Below are 16,882 nucleotides of genomic sequence, written 5' to 3'. Positions count from 1 at the left end.
TCATAACATTCGTTCCTGTGGGTTTTGGATGGCAGCTTTATGGAAATATGCTGTTTACATATACTACCTTCTTCAAATATAGTTTTATCCAAGGAAACTATTAAATATATACTTATGCAGGCTTAAAAGCAGGCAAGAACCCATTCGGCACAATCCTATAATATCTACTCAGAGTTAACCAACGCATTTACTGCCAGATAAGCATTTACAACATTTCGGCATAAATCTTCTTACTAGAAAATGCAAAGATATAAAACAATAGATTCTGAACTATAAATTTTGCATTTGACTTACAGTAAGTTTAATAGCCTTTTCCGGGGCTACACCCAATAATTGTGGCAAAAGACCTGTAAAGAGCACAGAAATACCATATAAAACACAGCGTACACACAGGTAAGTGTGAAGTCAGCCATCCTCAAAAGGGGCCCGCATTTAGGGCAATGTTCAAATGTAATGTTTAACAAGAGTACCTAGACACTTCATTAAAAATACAATATAAACCACACAATTCTGAGTCTATTGTACACATACACATTCAGAGCTTATACACTTTAAAGATCAGAGAGATTTGTTTGTGCAACCTGCAATGGTGCAGAATAATTAATGCATTGTTGTGAACTGGGGAGAATATTCATACTGGGACTCAGAACAACTTACATGTTATTTGTAAATACAATATATTAAATTATTAACATAGCACAATATTAGTACCATACATTCCCATATTGTACTACACCACTATACTGTAATATTATTAGTAGTATTACAAGTAATATGAACTATATAATTATTAAATTGTATTGTTATTACTATTCTATTGTATTACATTATAGTATTATCAATATTATATGTATATACAATATATTATATATTATTATTAGCACAGCACAGTATTAGTATTATATATTACTGTATTGTACTATACCACTATACTGTAATATTATTATATGGGCCTAAGGACTGATTGAATAATAAGATGTTTACATACTTTCTTCGTCTCTTGTTATATGATCAAATGACTACATAACAAACACCTTGTTTAGAATTTAAACTTAGGAGCCCAATTTATTTACCTAGGTATACACAAAATACAGGAAGAAAGTACACCAGTGTATAAATAGAGAGTCAGGAAGCTGTGTTTCATGTTTGACATTGGATTTCTCATTTGAATTGTTCTGAAATAAAATATTGCAAGACGATAGTAAATCAAGTGTCACAGAAAGGTTTCATGGAAAGGTGGGAGGGAAAGAGAGAAGCATATGTAAGAAAGAGGAGAGATTACTTTCACAAACAAGAGTGTGTTGTAGGATAATTTACCACTTGCTTAAGCAACTATTCTGAGGAAGTCAACAGAACAAAAAACTGCAGTTAGACTAATTTCGATGCTTGAGTAAAAATAGCTTACAGATTTTTTTAAATACCAATTTTGAGAAGTATCTATCTTCAGACATTCCAAATGAGAGAATGAGAAACGTTTATGGTTATTCCATCACTTTGTTCTTTTTCAACAGCTGTTGAGATTGCTGTTGATGCTTGATTTTGGAGCAAACCAATTTTGCTGCAACTACTGTTTGCCTGCTATTTGAAAAGTCTTTAACTCTTCTTGTCTGCTTTTCAACTGATGCTAGACCCTAAGAAGCTGAAAATGAATAGGAAGGGGAGGCTATATTCTCTCTGCCTTGACAGTGTTCATTCTCAGTCTCTAGAGAAGTCAAGTAATCTCTCCATTGAAGTCCAGAGCACTTTAATTTTATTAGATTCATCCAAAATTGGGAGATGTTACTTTTTTCAATCGCAGTTCTCATAATCCCTAGATAGCCACATAGTCAGAATTCTAATGCAGTCAAAACCTACATTTTCCAAAAATTATTCTTTTGGAATACTGGGAGATGGGAGTCCAAATAAGAGTTCTCCAAACCCTTTTTTTTTTGAAACAGTTGAGTTTGTCTTATTATTTAAATTGTGCTTGGAACCAGTTTTGATGACAGCTTTCACAATTAATTATAGGTGATTGAGAGGGTAGTTGCCTTCCAAATCCAGGCAGTCTAGGATGGCATATACTTCCCAGAGCAGCCTTTCTCAACCTGGTGGTCAGGACTCCTGGGCGGGACAGGGACACAAGGGAGTGTCAGAGGGGTCACCCAAGACCATCAGAAAACACAGTATTTTCTGTAGGTCATGAGGGTTCTGTGTGGGAAGTTTGGCCCAATTCTGTCATTGCTGGGGTTCAGAATGTTCTTTGATTGTAGGTGAACTACAAATCACAGCAACTACAACTCCCCAGTGTCAAGGTCTATTTCCCCCTAATCCAAACTCCACCAGTGTTCATATTTGGACATATTGAGTATTTGTGCCAAGTTCATGCCAAGATTCATCATTGTTTGAGTCCAAAGTGTTCTCTGGATGTAGGAGAACTACAACTTCAAAACTCAATGTCAATTCTTACCAAACCCTTCAAGTACTTTCTGTTGATCATGGGAGTTCTGTGTGCAAAGTTTGCTTAAATTCCATCATTGGTGGAGTTCAGAATACTCTTTTATTGTAGGTGAACTATAAATCCCAGCAACTACAACTCCCAAATGAAAAAATCAATCCACCTCCCCCAACCCCACAAGTATTCAAATTTGGGCGAATTGGGTATTGGTGCCAAATTTGGTCCAGTGAAAGGAAATACATCCTGCATATCAGATATTTAAATTACAATACATAACAGTAGCAAAATTACAGTTAGGAAATAGCAATGAAAATAAATTTAAGGTTGGGGGTCACCACAACCTGAAGAACTGTATTAAGGGGCCGTGGCATTAGGAAGGTTGAGAACCCTAGACCCATTTCAAATCGGGTTTCAGAGGAGGATACCGAGTCGACATAGTTATAATTGGATATCATAAGGTGCCATTCACCTCCTCCCCCTGCCCCCAGTGTTGTTTAAAATGAAATGCTGGGAGGGATCATACCAAGGTATGATAACACCTAAAGTCAGCAAATTCTGAATGAATGCCTGGGATATGTAATGTGCTATTAGAAGAAAACAAACTGAAATTAAATCTAGACTGTCAAGAGTCCTGAACTGGGTTTGGAGGTGTGGAAACCAGTCCTGGGTGGGGGTTACATTCTCCCTGAAAGATTTGTGTTCACAGCTTAGGTGTAATTCTGATTCCATCACTCCAAATTCCATCAAGGTAGGTGCAACTGTCAGGAGTGCTTACTAATACCTTTGATTTTTATGTCAGGTGTGCCCCTTCCTAGGATTAGAAGGTGTGCTGCTAACTACAAGGGGAGTCTTCCCTCCATGTTGAGATACCACTATAATGGACAGGCAAACAGTAACAGAAAAATGGGTCGATGTAATAAATTAACATTCAAGAAGTAAATCATTTTGGATGTTCATAGGTATCATTGATTGCCAATAAAAGTGTAACAGTAAAATGCTTTAAAAGCTGCTAGGAGAGTAACACATGTTGATAATACGAACAATGTTAAATTCTCTAACACAGGCATGGGCAAATTTCAGCCCTCCAGTTGTTTTGGACTTCAACTCCCACAATTCCTAACATCCTACTTGCTGTTAGGAATTGTGGGAGTTGTAAGTCCAAAACACCTGGAGGGCTAAAGTTTGGCAATGCCTGCTAACATGACTATTTTTCTTGTGTCATTTAAATAGTATTTCTCTCATTGATCTTTGTCACTGCAGAGTAGGTTAATCTACATCTTGCAAACAGAACACAAGTATAGCACTTTGGGTGCAACTCTTTGCACCCAGGAAAGGCACTTAAGGGTATCATAGATCTCCAAAGGTTCAGAGAGAATGATCTGACTCTGATGTTCTGCCCCTATCCCTAGAACAAAAGGTAAATATCACTCCTTCCCTTCCAAGTTGGAGATCTAATGTTGGAAATTGTTAAAAAGTGGGATCCAAAGTTTTCCCAGTTGTCACCCTTTATGAACCTGTTCAAGTGTCAAGATCGGCTGGGGAGGCCCTCCTCTCAATCCCGCCTCCATCACAAGCAAGGCTGGTGGGGATGAGGGAGAGGGCCTTCTTAATAATGCCCCCTCCCCCGCAGCTCTGGAACATCCTCCCCAGGGAGATAAGATAACCAACCACCCTCATGATTTTCAAGAAGGACTTAAAAGCCTTGGCCTTTGAAAATGATTAGTAACTCTTAATGTGGATGAGGTCTTTGTATTTATGGATACACTTGGGCATTTTGGCTTTTAAGTAGCTTATTTAATCTGTTAGAACCATTATGTTTTAAATGTATTTGATGTTTTTATTGTTTAATTGTTATTTTATTGGTTTTCCTTATTAATTTGTAATTTACTTTGTACTGTAGAGTCTCTCTTATCCAACATAAATAGGCTGGCAGAACGTTGGATAAGCGAAAATGTTGGATAATAAGGAGGGATGAAGGAAAAGCCTATTAAAAGTCAAATTACATTATGATTTTACAAATTAAGCACAAAACATCATGTTTTACAACAAATCGACAGTAAAAGCAATTCAATACACAGTAATGTTATATAGTAATTACTGTATTTACGAATTTAGCACCAAAACATTGCAATGTATTGAAACAGCTGTGGATCCAGGCGGGAGGCAGATTGCATTGGATAATACAGAACTTTGGATGAGTGAAGGCTGGATAAGCGAGACTCTACTGTATATATTGTTTATTGTGTTTTACTCATGTTGTGAGCCACCCCGAGTCCTTTCAGGGAGATGGGGTGGGATAGAAATAAAGATGATGATGATGATGATGGTGGTGGTGGTGGTGGGGGTGATGATAATAATTATTATTATCATATACCCTAAACACAGGCATTTGTTCCAAATGCCAGACCTGACTTTATGTTTAGGTAGCATTATCAATTCCTTGTGAACCCTACAGCATAAAGGAACAGTGAACAACAAATATAATGGTGTAAAAGCCAACATCCTGAAAGCATCAAAGTGTGGCTTTTTAAAAAAGGAGCCAGGAATTAGTATAGAATAAATTATATTGTATATCTAATCAAACAGATGTTTTCTTCAAAGCTTTGTTTGCTATAAAGCTCTACTAAATAGAAATCACCTGTCAAAACTTCATCCAAACAAGCTACAAGAGCATTTAGATGCATGAAAAACAAGGCAACAACTTTCACTCTTTTTAACTGCTAGCAGGTAAGTTGCTTCTAAAGAAACTGTGCAAAAAACAGTCTGTGATCAAAAACAGCAGCATATTTTATGGCGACACTAAGGTGAATGCATCACAGGGTTTACAATCAAACTCATATTCAGATTCTGCAAAGCAAGCTTATACAATGTGAGCAATGCCCGCTCTAAATCAAGATTAAAAAACATACATACAGATAGGCAAACAGACAGCAAATCTCATATTCAAGTAAGAGAATTTTGAATACGAACCTCTGTAGAGACCAAAGAATCCTTCATAACGTAGCACTTTCTTAAAGCAATCAAAACTGTTCTTGTACATCAGCTCCCCAATAAATGACCCAGTGGAGCGTTGGTTCTGCATCCGAGTTTTCACCAGATCAATGGGGTATACTGCAGTAGCTCCAACAGCTAATGTTAAGTGTCAAACAAACAAATAGAAATGTCTTTTTTTAGTCTAGTTTCATTATATCAGGTTCATTCTGAAAATAGTGTTATATGCCTACACCACAGTCCTGTAAATATTTGCAGGAATGCCTACGCACGTCCAACAAGAATATTCACAGGACTTGGAAACATTTACTTGTTGTGACTACAATATCCCAAATCTCCCAGCCTGAAAAGCTACTGGCCATGAAGGCTGGGGAATCCTGAGGGTTGTAATCAAAATGAAATAACTTTTCCCTGCTCTGTTTATGATTCTACAATTTCTGGCCAGAAGTTTAAATGAGGCATTCAAGTTAAAATATTTTTATTGGATGAGCAAGGTGCCCTATATGTCTTTCATGAAGCTCTGCAGACTTTTGAGTTGAGCTCTGGCTACTTACTGGCTATGCTAGCTGGAGGGATGCTGGGAATCACAACGTAAAAGATAACTTTTCCAGGTTCTGATCTCCCCATTTGAAAAACATTTCTCCTTTCTACTCAACAATATATGTTGTTGAAGGTTTTCATGGCCAGAATCACTGAGTTGCTGTGAATTTTCTGGGCTATATGGATATGTTCCAGAAACATTCTTTCATGACATTTCATGCATATCTATGGCAGACATATCTCACAACCTCTGAGGATGCCTGCCATTGATGTGGGTGATACGTCAGGAGAGAATGCTTCTGGGACATGACCATACAGCCCGGAAAACTCACAGCAACCGAATGAAGGGAAGGTTGCCAATTTCCTGCCATTTTCTCCATGGCCCAGAACTCACCATCCCCAAGAAAACCCAGTGGCCATGCCAGGTGGGGAATTCTGCAAGCTGTAGTCTAAAAAAGAGAACTTTTCCAATTATGGCTATAACCTTCTTTATGTAGGGGAGGGGAGGGAAAGCAAATCACAAACGCAAGCACTCCACTAACCTCCAGCAACTGAACCAAGGGCAAATCTGTATGCAGATTCTGCTATTTGGACAAGAATAGGCCTGGACACATCACCTGGACCTTTCTACAAGTAGGCCATGTAGGGAGAAAATTTGGGAGAATGGAAGAAAAAAGATGACAAGAGTCAGACTAACATTTTCTAAAACTGAATACAACAGCCTAAAGTAACTGGGTACAAAAAAAAAAAAACAAAGCTTGGATTTTACAAATACTGCAGTTACATATTTGTTCACTGTATTATAATATCAATTCAATTCACAGAAAGAGGACATCATATCACATGCATGACTGCTAAAATGTATCTACCACTCAGGTAGTAAGCATCCTTAGACATGTAGTGCAATAAGTTGTGCATAAAAATGAGATTGAGATATTTTGGATGTTTGTCTTTGCATATGGACTGTTTTCATCTTCCCTAAGTAAATTTTTGAATGCCAAGGCAGGTTTTAAGATTAAGAAAAAAAATATTCCTTCTCCAAACTGCATCTCTTTAAAACAAAGATAAACTTGTGCTAGTTATATTGGCACAGGAGAAGCTGCTTTATATTAAGTCGGAGCGTTGGTCTATCCAGCCAAGTATTGCCAACTGTGACATAGCTCTCCACGTTTTCAGACAGGATTATTGCCTAATACCTGGAGATCCCTGGTATTACCTGGTGATCTCTCTTCCAGGAACTAATCAGCCATGATCCTGTTTAGCTTCTGGAATCAGGCAAGATCAGCCCCACTCAGAATAGTAAGGTGCATATAATAAAATAAACGAAATTCTTTCTATCATTACTTTTTGCTATGTCAGCCTGAATTGTCACTGATAGTAGATATAAGAAAAACCTCGGATACTGAAAGTTTGCAGGATCTTTTTAATCCATATGAACTAGGAAAATAGAGAAGAAAAATATCTGAGGCTTCTTGCATTTAAAAAGTAAACTATATGACTAATTTTATTGTACCATTCAATCTTAATTTACTATAAATAAAGCATAAACATCTAAATTAAACCAGGGCCAAAAAAGAATTTTCGAGAAGAACATTAACTCTACTTGTTTCAGTTGTATTAGTTGTAATAATGTGATTTTTATAATTGATTTAATTGTTTAGATGTTTTAATTTTTGGTTTTAATATAATTGTGTATTTAATTGTATGTTTTTTATGGGATTGAATCATTGCCAATGTGTAAGGCCGCTCTGAGTCCCCTTCAGGGTTGAGAAGGACAGGGTACAAATGTGGTTAATTAATTAATTAATTAATTAAGAACATTCTGAAAACACACAGAATTGCAATTTTAAATGCTGTTTGAAATTTGTTTCACCAAAATTGTAATTATTAGCTGAAATACCTATCACGGTGAAAGCAGGCCTGACCATAGTTTGGGAAAGTTATTTCTTCCTCTTCTTTTTCACTACAACTCTCAGAATCTGTTCTTAACTAAAAAGTAATCTTCCTGAGTTCTGGCTTTAATATGATTATAGTAGCTTTGGTTTCTGGTCTTCTGAGCTCTGATTCTAGCAGAAAGCTATCTTATACATGGTCCATCTAGCTTGTCATCATCTAGGGGTTTGAGACATCCATCTTTCCCTGCTCAACCAAGAGAAGCCCATATGAATGCAAAGCATGTGGTTTATCAATGAGCTATAATCCTTCCTCGCCATTTGTAAAGGGCCTTGTTAGGAGGAAGAGAGGAGAAACCTTACTGCATATGCAAGGTTCTCATTACGCTCAAAAAAGAACTGCTGGATTTCAGCCATCAAGTCTCAAGGAGAACAGAAGAAAAACACAAGGAATGGCCTGTTTCAAACTGTGTGCTAATTTGCTCAAGAAACCGCTGTAGTGTGTGCCACCTGCTTTATGCTCAAAGATATTCCTAGTGCTCGGTTTACAGGACCCAAGCTGGAGCATTTATATCAGGGATGTAAAGAGCATTTGCATTAAAGATGGGAATGTGTGGCATTTCAAGAAATCACTGACCTACAAGTTGCCTGGGACTATTTGGAACTACAATTGGAGAAACACTCTCATTCCCAAGTTTCTTTTCCATGCAGGAGTTGTGACAATAAAGTATTGTTATCTATAGGGCTTTCGTATTGCGTGAAGAGTCTGGAAGCCAATGCTAAGACATAACGCTAAACATGTGCAAAGTCTCTATGATAGCTTCAGTCCAACCTCTTTAAGTAATCTCTGAGGCAGATTTTATGAGTGAGCTAATAAAAATGTATTGTCCTAACACAGTAGTTCTTAAATCAAGGCTAAAGAAATGCTGTTGTAGGGTGGTGTTGGGTGGGAGGAGGGGCAGGATAGAAGGCAGCCAAGTGAGGAAGGCCTGGCTTGAGGCCTATTAGACCCAAAAATGTAGCCTGCATCAACTCATTGTGGTCAAACTGGCGTCTCTGCACAGACCCAGAGTACCGAGAGCGAGGGGAAAACCCTCCAGCTCTCAACATACATAACTTGGTTTGACTTAAGTGATAGCTTTAGAAAAACAAGAGCTACACCCAGGCCTATGCCAGTTTTCCAATATAGGAAAGAGACCCATAAAAAGTTTTTGAAAGCTGGCGAAGTCTCTCTTTTTTCGTCTTTTTTACACCACATCACTTTCCAGATTCCCATTCCGCAAACATTTAAAAACAAACATTTTTTAAAGGCCAGCAGCAGTTCTTGGTTTTTCTCCATGATCTTAAAAGATTTCAAACTATTATGACAGACTAAACAAAACCATCACTCATTTCAATATACAGCTCAAGACAGAATACAACAAGAAGACAGTAAAATCTATGATTGCACCTAGGTGTCAGACTCAATGTGACTTACTCCTGAGAAGGTATATAGAGGGTGGTACTTTAAAGAACTGAACATCTTATGTAAACCTGTAATACTTTCACTTGATACACTGGATGCATGTTGACATGCCCAGCATAAACTGAGGAATATATTTTCCTACATTAAAAATATTCCAAGGCAAAATCATGGAGGACTGAACCAGTTGAGTAAATGAATGAATATTCCAACCGCTTCAAACTAATGGTTAAACTGAAAGCGTGATTTTTTTTTGGTAATCATTTTTATCAGGGAATCATATTTTAAATATTTTAAATAGAACAGAGAAAGTAAACATACAAGTGCACACATGCCATCCCACGCTCTTTTTGTTCTCCATCTGAGTGAAATGCTAACGAAAATTTCTGTAAAAGTTTAAATCACCGTTTTTAATATTTAATTCACAAAGAAGTTGTTGACCTTTAAGTGTAATAATTCCAAGGGCTCCAAGATCTTAATGACTGGAAGGACTGGAACACGGCAAAGAATGCACCATGACTCTTCCCACACATCTCACCTGTCTCTGGGCTTCAGCGAGGTTGTAAGGCAACGTGCCTTCCTCCAAAGGCGCAATTCTTTCAATGTCAGCCATTGTCATGCGTCTGAGGATACAACAAGATCACAAAAATGAAATTACTAGGGAAAGCTAAGTTATCTTACAATGGTAGGTAATATTTTGTGCTGTCCTGGTGTTTGCTTCCTTTTTTTCCATAGCAAGTGGGGAAAAAAGAGTAATTTTCAAACTTACCCCCGTGGCTCATATAAATCTGCTAACTGGAACAAGATGTTAACTTCCATGGGTGTAACCTGGCCAAATTTCTGAGCTGCCAGAGCAAACTCCTCTACAACAAAAGAAGGGGTGGGGTGGGGAATACAGAAGGGGAAACTAATCAAACAACACTGAAAGTTATCCACAAATATCCCAGAATCACCAACCGATAGCATGAAACCAATATGCTGCAAGGGAAGAAGGAAAAATACCACAAATAGCACTCCTGCCACTGTGTAAATGTGGATTTTAAATACTCTATCCATCATGCAAATAGGAGAAACAGTCTAGCCTCCTAGCTTAGTGCTAACAGCCAGATTTAGGATATTTGACATACGGTATCAATCAGTTGTGGGTCCGGGGAGGGGGGTGGAGGGAGAGAAGGAGACAGGGATGTGGAAGTGTGCTTGCATGTGTGTCCCAGTAGGTTGCATTAATGAAGGGCTGGCACTACAGAGTGAGTTCTCTAAAAAAGCGGTTAGATAGAGCCTGATAACATCTTGTTCCAAGCTTGTAGATCAGCTTACTGCAATGCCAATACAAGTTTATGGAATTTTTCAAATACCCTTGAAGGTCACTTTAATAGGCTGCCAATTTGGCACAGATCCTAGGAAGTTTTTGAAGACTTTACAACGCCTTAACATTGACTTCTCGTTCTATCCTGACCTTAAGGCTTTGTGAATTGATGGCAACTAGTTTTATCTACTGTTGTTTTTAAAACTGTATTATTTTGATTTTATGCAATATGTGTTGACAGGGGTTGTTGTTTTAATTTTAGGTGACTTTTTAAACTTATGTACCGTTTTTACCTGTTATATGTTATACATGCACCCTGGAGTGCCTTTGTAAGCTGCCCCGGGTCCCTTTGGGAAGATCATGGTGGGATATAAATAAAGTTTTTATTATTATTATTATTATTATTATTAACCAGAGGTAGAACACCCCCCCCCCCCAATAACTGTAATAGACCAAATGAAAAAGCTAGAGACATGAAAACACACAAACAAACACACAAAAAATAATGGGATCATTATTTTTACCAGTGTCAACATATACTGTTTTAATTAGTAAGCTGTTTAGAGTCCAACTTTTTGTGGAATCAAATAAAGATGATGATGATGAAGATGATTTCACTGTTATCCTGAAATTGGCTGAATTTTCACAGAGGAAGTTCAAAACCTTATTTAAACTAACCTTTAGTAACTTCCACGTCTGTTCTATGACCAGCCAGAGTAGTATAGATTTTTCTAATGAGTTCCATGTTATTAAGAAGAGTATTAAATCCATTAAAATAGGAAAAGCTGACTTGGTGGGAAGTGGTACCTCCGGCAGCCTAGAACGAAGAATGTGATGAGGAAAGTAAGGACAGAAAAAGGTCATGTTAGCTGGGTTTCGTTTTTAATCACACAACTTGAACACTGGGGTTCGGGGAGGAGAAATACATTGGAAACATCGTTAGTTTTAAAAACAGTAATAGAAGCAGCAAGGGATTTTAAAAATGCAAAATGGGAAAAAAACCTATAATAGATTCTTAAGTTACAGAAGCTAATCATGACCATCATGCAAGCTGCTCCCCCTATTCCAGTGAAACCTAAACAAATACATATGCAGGATTATAACAACATGGCCAGTGGTAATTTACAGAGTTCAAGTTTCAATACTGTTGCAGTCGAAAATGTTTTATAAGTTGCTTTATTTCGTCTAATGAGCAAATCTCAAAGGCTTAAAAATGCCAAGGATATTAATGTCTGAGTTGGGAGGGGTGGAAACTGAAAAAATTAACTATGGATGGAAAACATGGGACCATTTTAATATTTAAATCTAGAAAACACCAATAACACTTAGAGCCCGAAGTGAAATCTTCTCTTAAGGCAGCTCGAAGTTGGCTCTCTCAATCAGTTCCCTAAAATAATCAAAAATCTTATCTTTAAAATGCTCATATTCCATTCCCCTGAAGGAGAACGTTGTATTGGAAAGAAATCTTCCAAATCTCTTTGAGAGACCCAAATGACTAATTTTGAAAAGGAGAGTGTTATTATGGGTTTTCCCTCCTCTGCATAGCACATCAGACCATTTTGCCCACAGACTGCCATAAATTTTAAAACATTGGAGGGGGGCAATGATGAATAAAAACATAAGTAGGAGCAACAAGTCCAGTGACTATTGCTTGGGTAAAAGTTATGCTCATTAAAATAGCATGCAAAAGATTTAAATTGCATGCATGCAATAGGCAAAACTGGCTGTATATATAAAGCTTGATATATATACATATACATACGTACATACATACATATATATATATTGACTGATATGCTGCAAATGCCAAGTGAATTGAATTCTTTCAGAATGAGTCATCTGACACTTCCTCTCTATAACATTCTCCCATTATACTTGGAACGTCATGGCCATTGCATGGATTTGTTTTACACTGAGTCAAGAAACATCAGAAGCATTACATTAAAAAAAATACAAAAGCCAGAATTCCCTTTTGAAAAGTAAAGATTCCAAGTCTTGAAGGTCACTAGTCCATCTAACCCAGCCCTTTGACTGTAAGTGATGGAAGTCCTTACTTACTTTGTCCTCTGAGTCCCTTAAATTAAAAATCAACAAGAATGCAACCTAGGCTACTATTTAGTCAAATCCTGATAAGTGACCTAAGTCCACTTATTGGCAGGAAGGAAGTAGAAAAACAGAAAACTCAACCATAAGCAGCATGGTCATAACATACTTTGCCTTTCATTCAGCACCTCTGTACCCCCCTTGTCCTTGCTGAAACACATAGAACCTCGGCATTCCCCATTCAAGTCTAAGGCCAATATTATGAGGTGGAATGAGCTGGGGGATGGGGAAGGGGGAGAAAATATTGGTAGTTCACTCAAACAAACTCTGCAGTTGATGCAGGAACAAAAATGAATCCAGACTCAAGCACAAACTATGGTGAAAAGGACAAAAAAATGGATTACAGGGAAATAATTGGGAGGGGGGGGGGGTGATTCTTTTTTTGTCAGGTTTAGCCCCTAAGAATAGAAAGGGGTAATCTCCATAAGCTAGAAATGGCAATGCTGATTCAGAGTGGAGTATCTTCTACCAGAGTGTCCAGAGTGGGCTACTCAAGATCAACATTGCCAAAGTCCAGAGAGACAGCTGCCAACCTGGCTTGGGGAATGGTGGGTGTTCAAACTATGTGGCCCTGAGCCAGTCCAGCAGCAGGATGGAGTCTGCATGGCCCAGCAGCACTGGAACCAGTTCAGTGGATCTGGACTGCCTCTCTTATTGTTCCTGTCCATTTAGTCTTAGAAGCAACCACTGGGCACAATAATGGCAGTGGTCACCACTCATTCACGATAGCTAGAACAACATAACAACACCAAAGAGGGTAGGGGGGAAAGGAGGAATCACTCCCTGATGTCATCCTTCTTTCTCTAATAGCTTTGTCACTCCAACTATTGTCCCTACAGGTGCTGAGTGGTGACCACTACTGTTTTCATGCTCAGTAGTCACCTATAAGGTCAGAAAATGGGATGACTATGCAAACGCCTGCAGATGATTCTGATTTGGAAACAGCCCAACTGTTTACACTGGCCCAAAATGCAGGGAAGGTGTGGATCATCCTTCAACTTTTTAAAATGTAAGACAAGGTTGTGTTTGGGAAAATGTACCCAATGCATTGTGTGGAGGTCATGGAGTCTATTCAACTCTGAATTGGATAATATGGTCTGAAGAATTGAGGATCTGGACTTAGGAATCTGCAAACATTTTGTAATAAAAAGGGCATTTTCAACCTTGTGTAGATTTTCCCCAAGTGACACTGTTAGCCAAGCATTTTTGTCCTCACAAAATTCAGGACAGGGATAGAATCATTTTGATAATGTATTATGTGGTTGCTATGGTACTAGCCCTAAGAAGCAAAGCATTATAAAGGAGAGGTAGTGATTTATTTGACAAAATCTGTAATAAATAGGATTGAGAACAAAACAAAGCTATGTAAAAAGGGTTTTAAACAAGCCTCCAAATCCTTCAAGAAACTAAGTACAGGTTGATGCTGATAAATAAACAAGTATACAATAATCCAAGACTTCTTGCAAAGCTAAATATTTTCACAGAATTTGGAATTCACTTGCTACAAGTTAGTATTTCAACATCTTTCTGCTTTATCTATCAAAGGGTTTCCCAACTCCAATTAAACCATCCTCCAATTTCAGCATTATCTCTGTAAATACATCACCAAAAACAGAATGCTCTGTATTATACTGGTGAAATATGCACACTATAGCTATAATGCAACATAATCCTGAAACCTATTTATCATTGTCTTCCTTCATCTAAATGTAACTTGGTGAGAGACAATTTTCCAAAGAATACAATATAGCACAGAATAGTTATCCTGCCTGTTTTATCATAGCTCTTAAAAACAACTGGAAGCTTGCTGAACTACTGGTTGTGAAACGGACACCTAGCAAACTGTTTGGAAGTAAATCTAACATGGATGCAAACAAAAGTGAGGACAAAGTGATCCCTTGTAGAATTTGTGTAACTTCCTTTTCTGGACATCAAGTCTTCCACCCAGCATGGGCAATAGTTAGGCTGGCAGGGGATTCGGAGCTTTATACTCTAGAATATAATCATCTCAAACTCTATCTCTTTGGAAAAATACAGAACACAAAATAAAAAGAAATATCCGTCCAAAAGATGCACCAAAATAGAAGTGGGAAAATTCTGACATTTGTATCAGATCTTGTTATTTATTTCCAACTAAAGGAATGTGAGGCTGGAATAATGTCAATTATTCCAGGACTATAGAGGTGAAAACAAATGTATTCTTGGCTTTTGCCACAGGGCCAAGGGCCATTGTTTGACTGCACCCCCTGCCTTCCAGGAAGAATACTGTGGCAAAGGGACAATCAGACTGGAATCATCCATTGGGTTCATCAGAAAGTCAGTTGGTGGGAACTAAGCCATTCTCCTCTCTGCCACAGAAAATGTTTTGTTTCCACAACTAATTCTCCTGAGATAGTAGAACCACACAGAAGCATTTTCTGAACTAGAGCTGACAGAATCTGGCTCTCCAGATGCTGTTGGGTTGTAGCTCACAACATTTCCTTCCACTGGCAATACTTGCTGGGTGGGTGGAATCTGGGAACTGCAGTCCAAAAAGGTAAGAATTCCATATTTTTATTGTATGCATATATGTGAAGTTAGGCTTTTTTGTTATTTTGTATTACAAAGCTGCCTTGAGAATCATTTAATGAAATTGGGAGGAGTGTCATTTTCACACCAATTAAAAAATATAGTACAGTTGCCCTTCCAAATCTGCAAATTTCACTTTTGAGAATTTATTTGTTTGGTAAATATGTTTTCTCTAGGAATCTCTACAGTCAACTACCATAGAAATGACCTGGAGAACATCAAGATTCCTAGAGAGAACACCTTTCTAGGCATTTGTAGTTTTCCAGTGTGATTCCATGGTCAACTTCTGGCAGAAATTGACTGTAGACCTGTGTGGGAGGACCTAAAAAATCCTAAATGCCTTGTAAAAAATTGTGGTGTTTTTATTCCGTTTCCCCACTTTTCTAAACCCAGGGAAAGTGAAGGGCTGACAGTAATAATAGTTTTTATTTGTTTTATTATTTTTCATATTTGTGTACTTGTTTTATTTGTACAGTTAATCAACAGGTACATGGAGGGACCAAAACGTTGCTTATTTCTTTATGCTAGATAGTTGAGGAATGTTTGGAAAAATACAGGCCATGGAACAGACGTATACGGGCTACCTCAGGGCCCATTTTCAAGCTGGCTGCAAAACAGCTCAGCATGCCAGAAATAGCTGCCCAAAAGTGAAATATTATCAGGCACACAAAAATTCTTGTTAGGGTCAAATGTACATGGATTGTATCTTTGACCTACAGCTAAGGTCTTGGAGTGAACTGGCTTCCATAAAAGATGTCATGCCAAATTTCATGCAAAGGCAGGTTAATTTATAAAACATGCAAAGCAGATGTGAGTTTCTCGTTCATCTCTGAAATAGCTCTTGGCGCTAAAGAAGTTGCCAACCTCTGCAGAAGCAGAACATTAGCTTTCCAAAAACAAGACTTTCATGCATAACTGCCCTAACAGGGAACAGTAGGATTGTTGAGACAGCACAAGAATGTTTTACCCTGATGGTGCAACAGGTCATCAGATACAGCTCAAGGTTGTTGGCTACTACTGTGGGCCTGAGAAGATAGTATCACGGATCTTCTGGAGAGGAAAACTTTTGCATGAACAGCTACATGGATTTATCGTTTCTAAATGTAAGCTCCTTTCTCTTGCATCCAAAGCCTGGAATATGGATACTACCAAAAAGAAAAAGAAAATAAACAGGAACAGAAAAATAATCTTGCATATTTCTCTCCTCTGTCTTCTGGATATACCTGTGTCAAGAGGAACCCCAATTATGACATGATCCTATGCAAGACTACAAATAGTAAATAACTTACAGCTACTAGACATTCTTCAACGAAATGTGTCAACATATGAGGCCGGATTGTGACCATGATGTCTCTAAAGTCAATGGCAGTGACTCTTCCAGCTTGTGTGTTATCTCTCTGTACAAAAGCTTGCTTCGCATGTTCCAGTTGGATTTCCTGTAAAAGATTTTTTTTTTAAGTATGTTTAAATAAGCCTACTGACAGAGTCTTGTCATCATCTGCGTTTTCAAGATTGTTTTGCAGGGCATAAACGTCACCTATAGACTTAGGATGGTAAACTTCCAGGGTCAGTTTTCTAATACTAGG

General features: G+C 37.9%; 1 protein-coding gene across 2 annotated transcripts in view; it reads right to left on the bottom strand.

Annotated features, from left to right (window-relative positions):
- SLC25A13 (solute carrier family 25 member 13) overlaps positions 1-16,882 on the bottom strand; it is a 139,153-nt gene that overhangs the window by 39,532 nt on the left and 82,739 nt on the right. For both annotated transcript variants that reach the window (XM_060782218.2, XM_060782220.2), the window contains 7 exons: positions 16,586-16,732; positions 11,304-11,442; positions 10,089-10,182; positions 9,858-9,942; positions 6,508-6,592; positions 5,405-5,563; positions 295-347 (listed from right to left, as the gene is read on the bottom strand). In XM_060782218.2, the coding sequence (XP_060638201.2) occupies positions 295-347; positions 5,405-5,563; positions 6,508-6,592; positions 9,858-9,942; positions 10,089-10,182; positions 11,304-11,442; positions 16,586-16,732 (762 nt within the window). The remainder of the gene's footprint in view (positions 1-294; positions 348-5,404; positions 5,564-6,507; positions 6,593-9,857; positions 9,943-10,088; positions 10,183-11,303; positions 11,443-16,585; positions 16,733-16,882) is intronic.

Source organism: Anolis sagrei, chromosome 6 (assembly GCF_037176765.1).
Source record: "Anolis sagrei isolate rAnoSag1 chromosome 6, rAnoSag1.mat, whole genome shotgun sequence".
Classification (NCBI taxonomy): domain Eukaryota; kingdom Metazoa; phylum Chordata; class Lepidosauria; order Squamata; family Dactyloidae; genus Anolis; species Anolis sagrei.
This window is presented reverse-complemented; position numbering and strand designations above follow the sequence as displayed.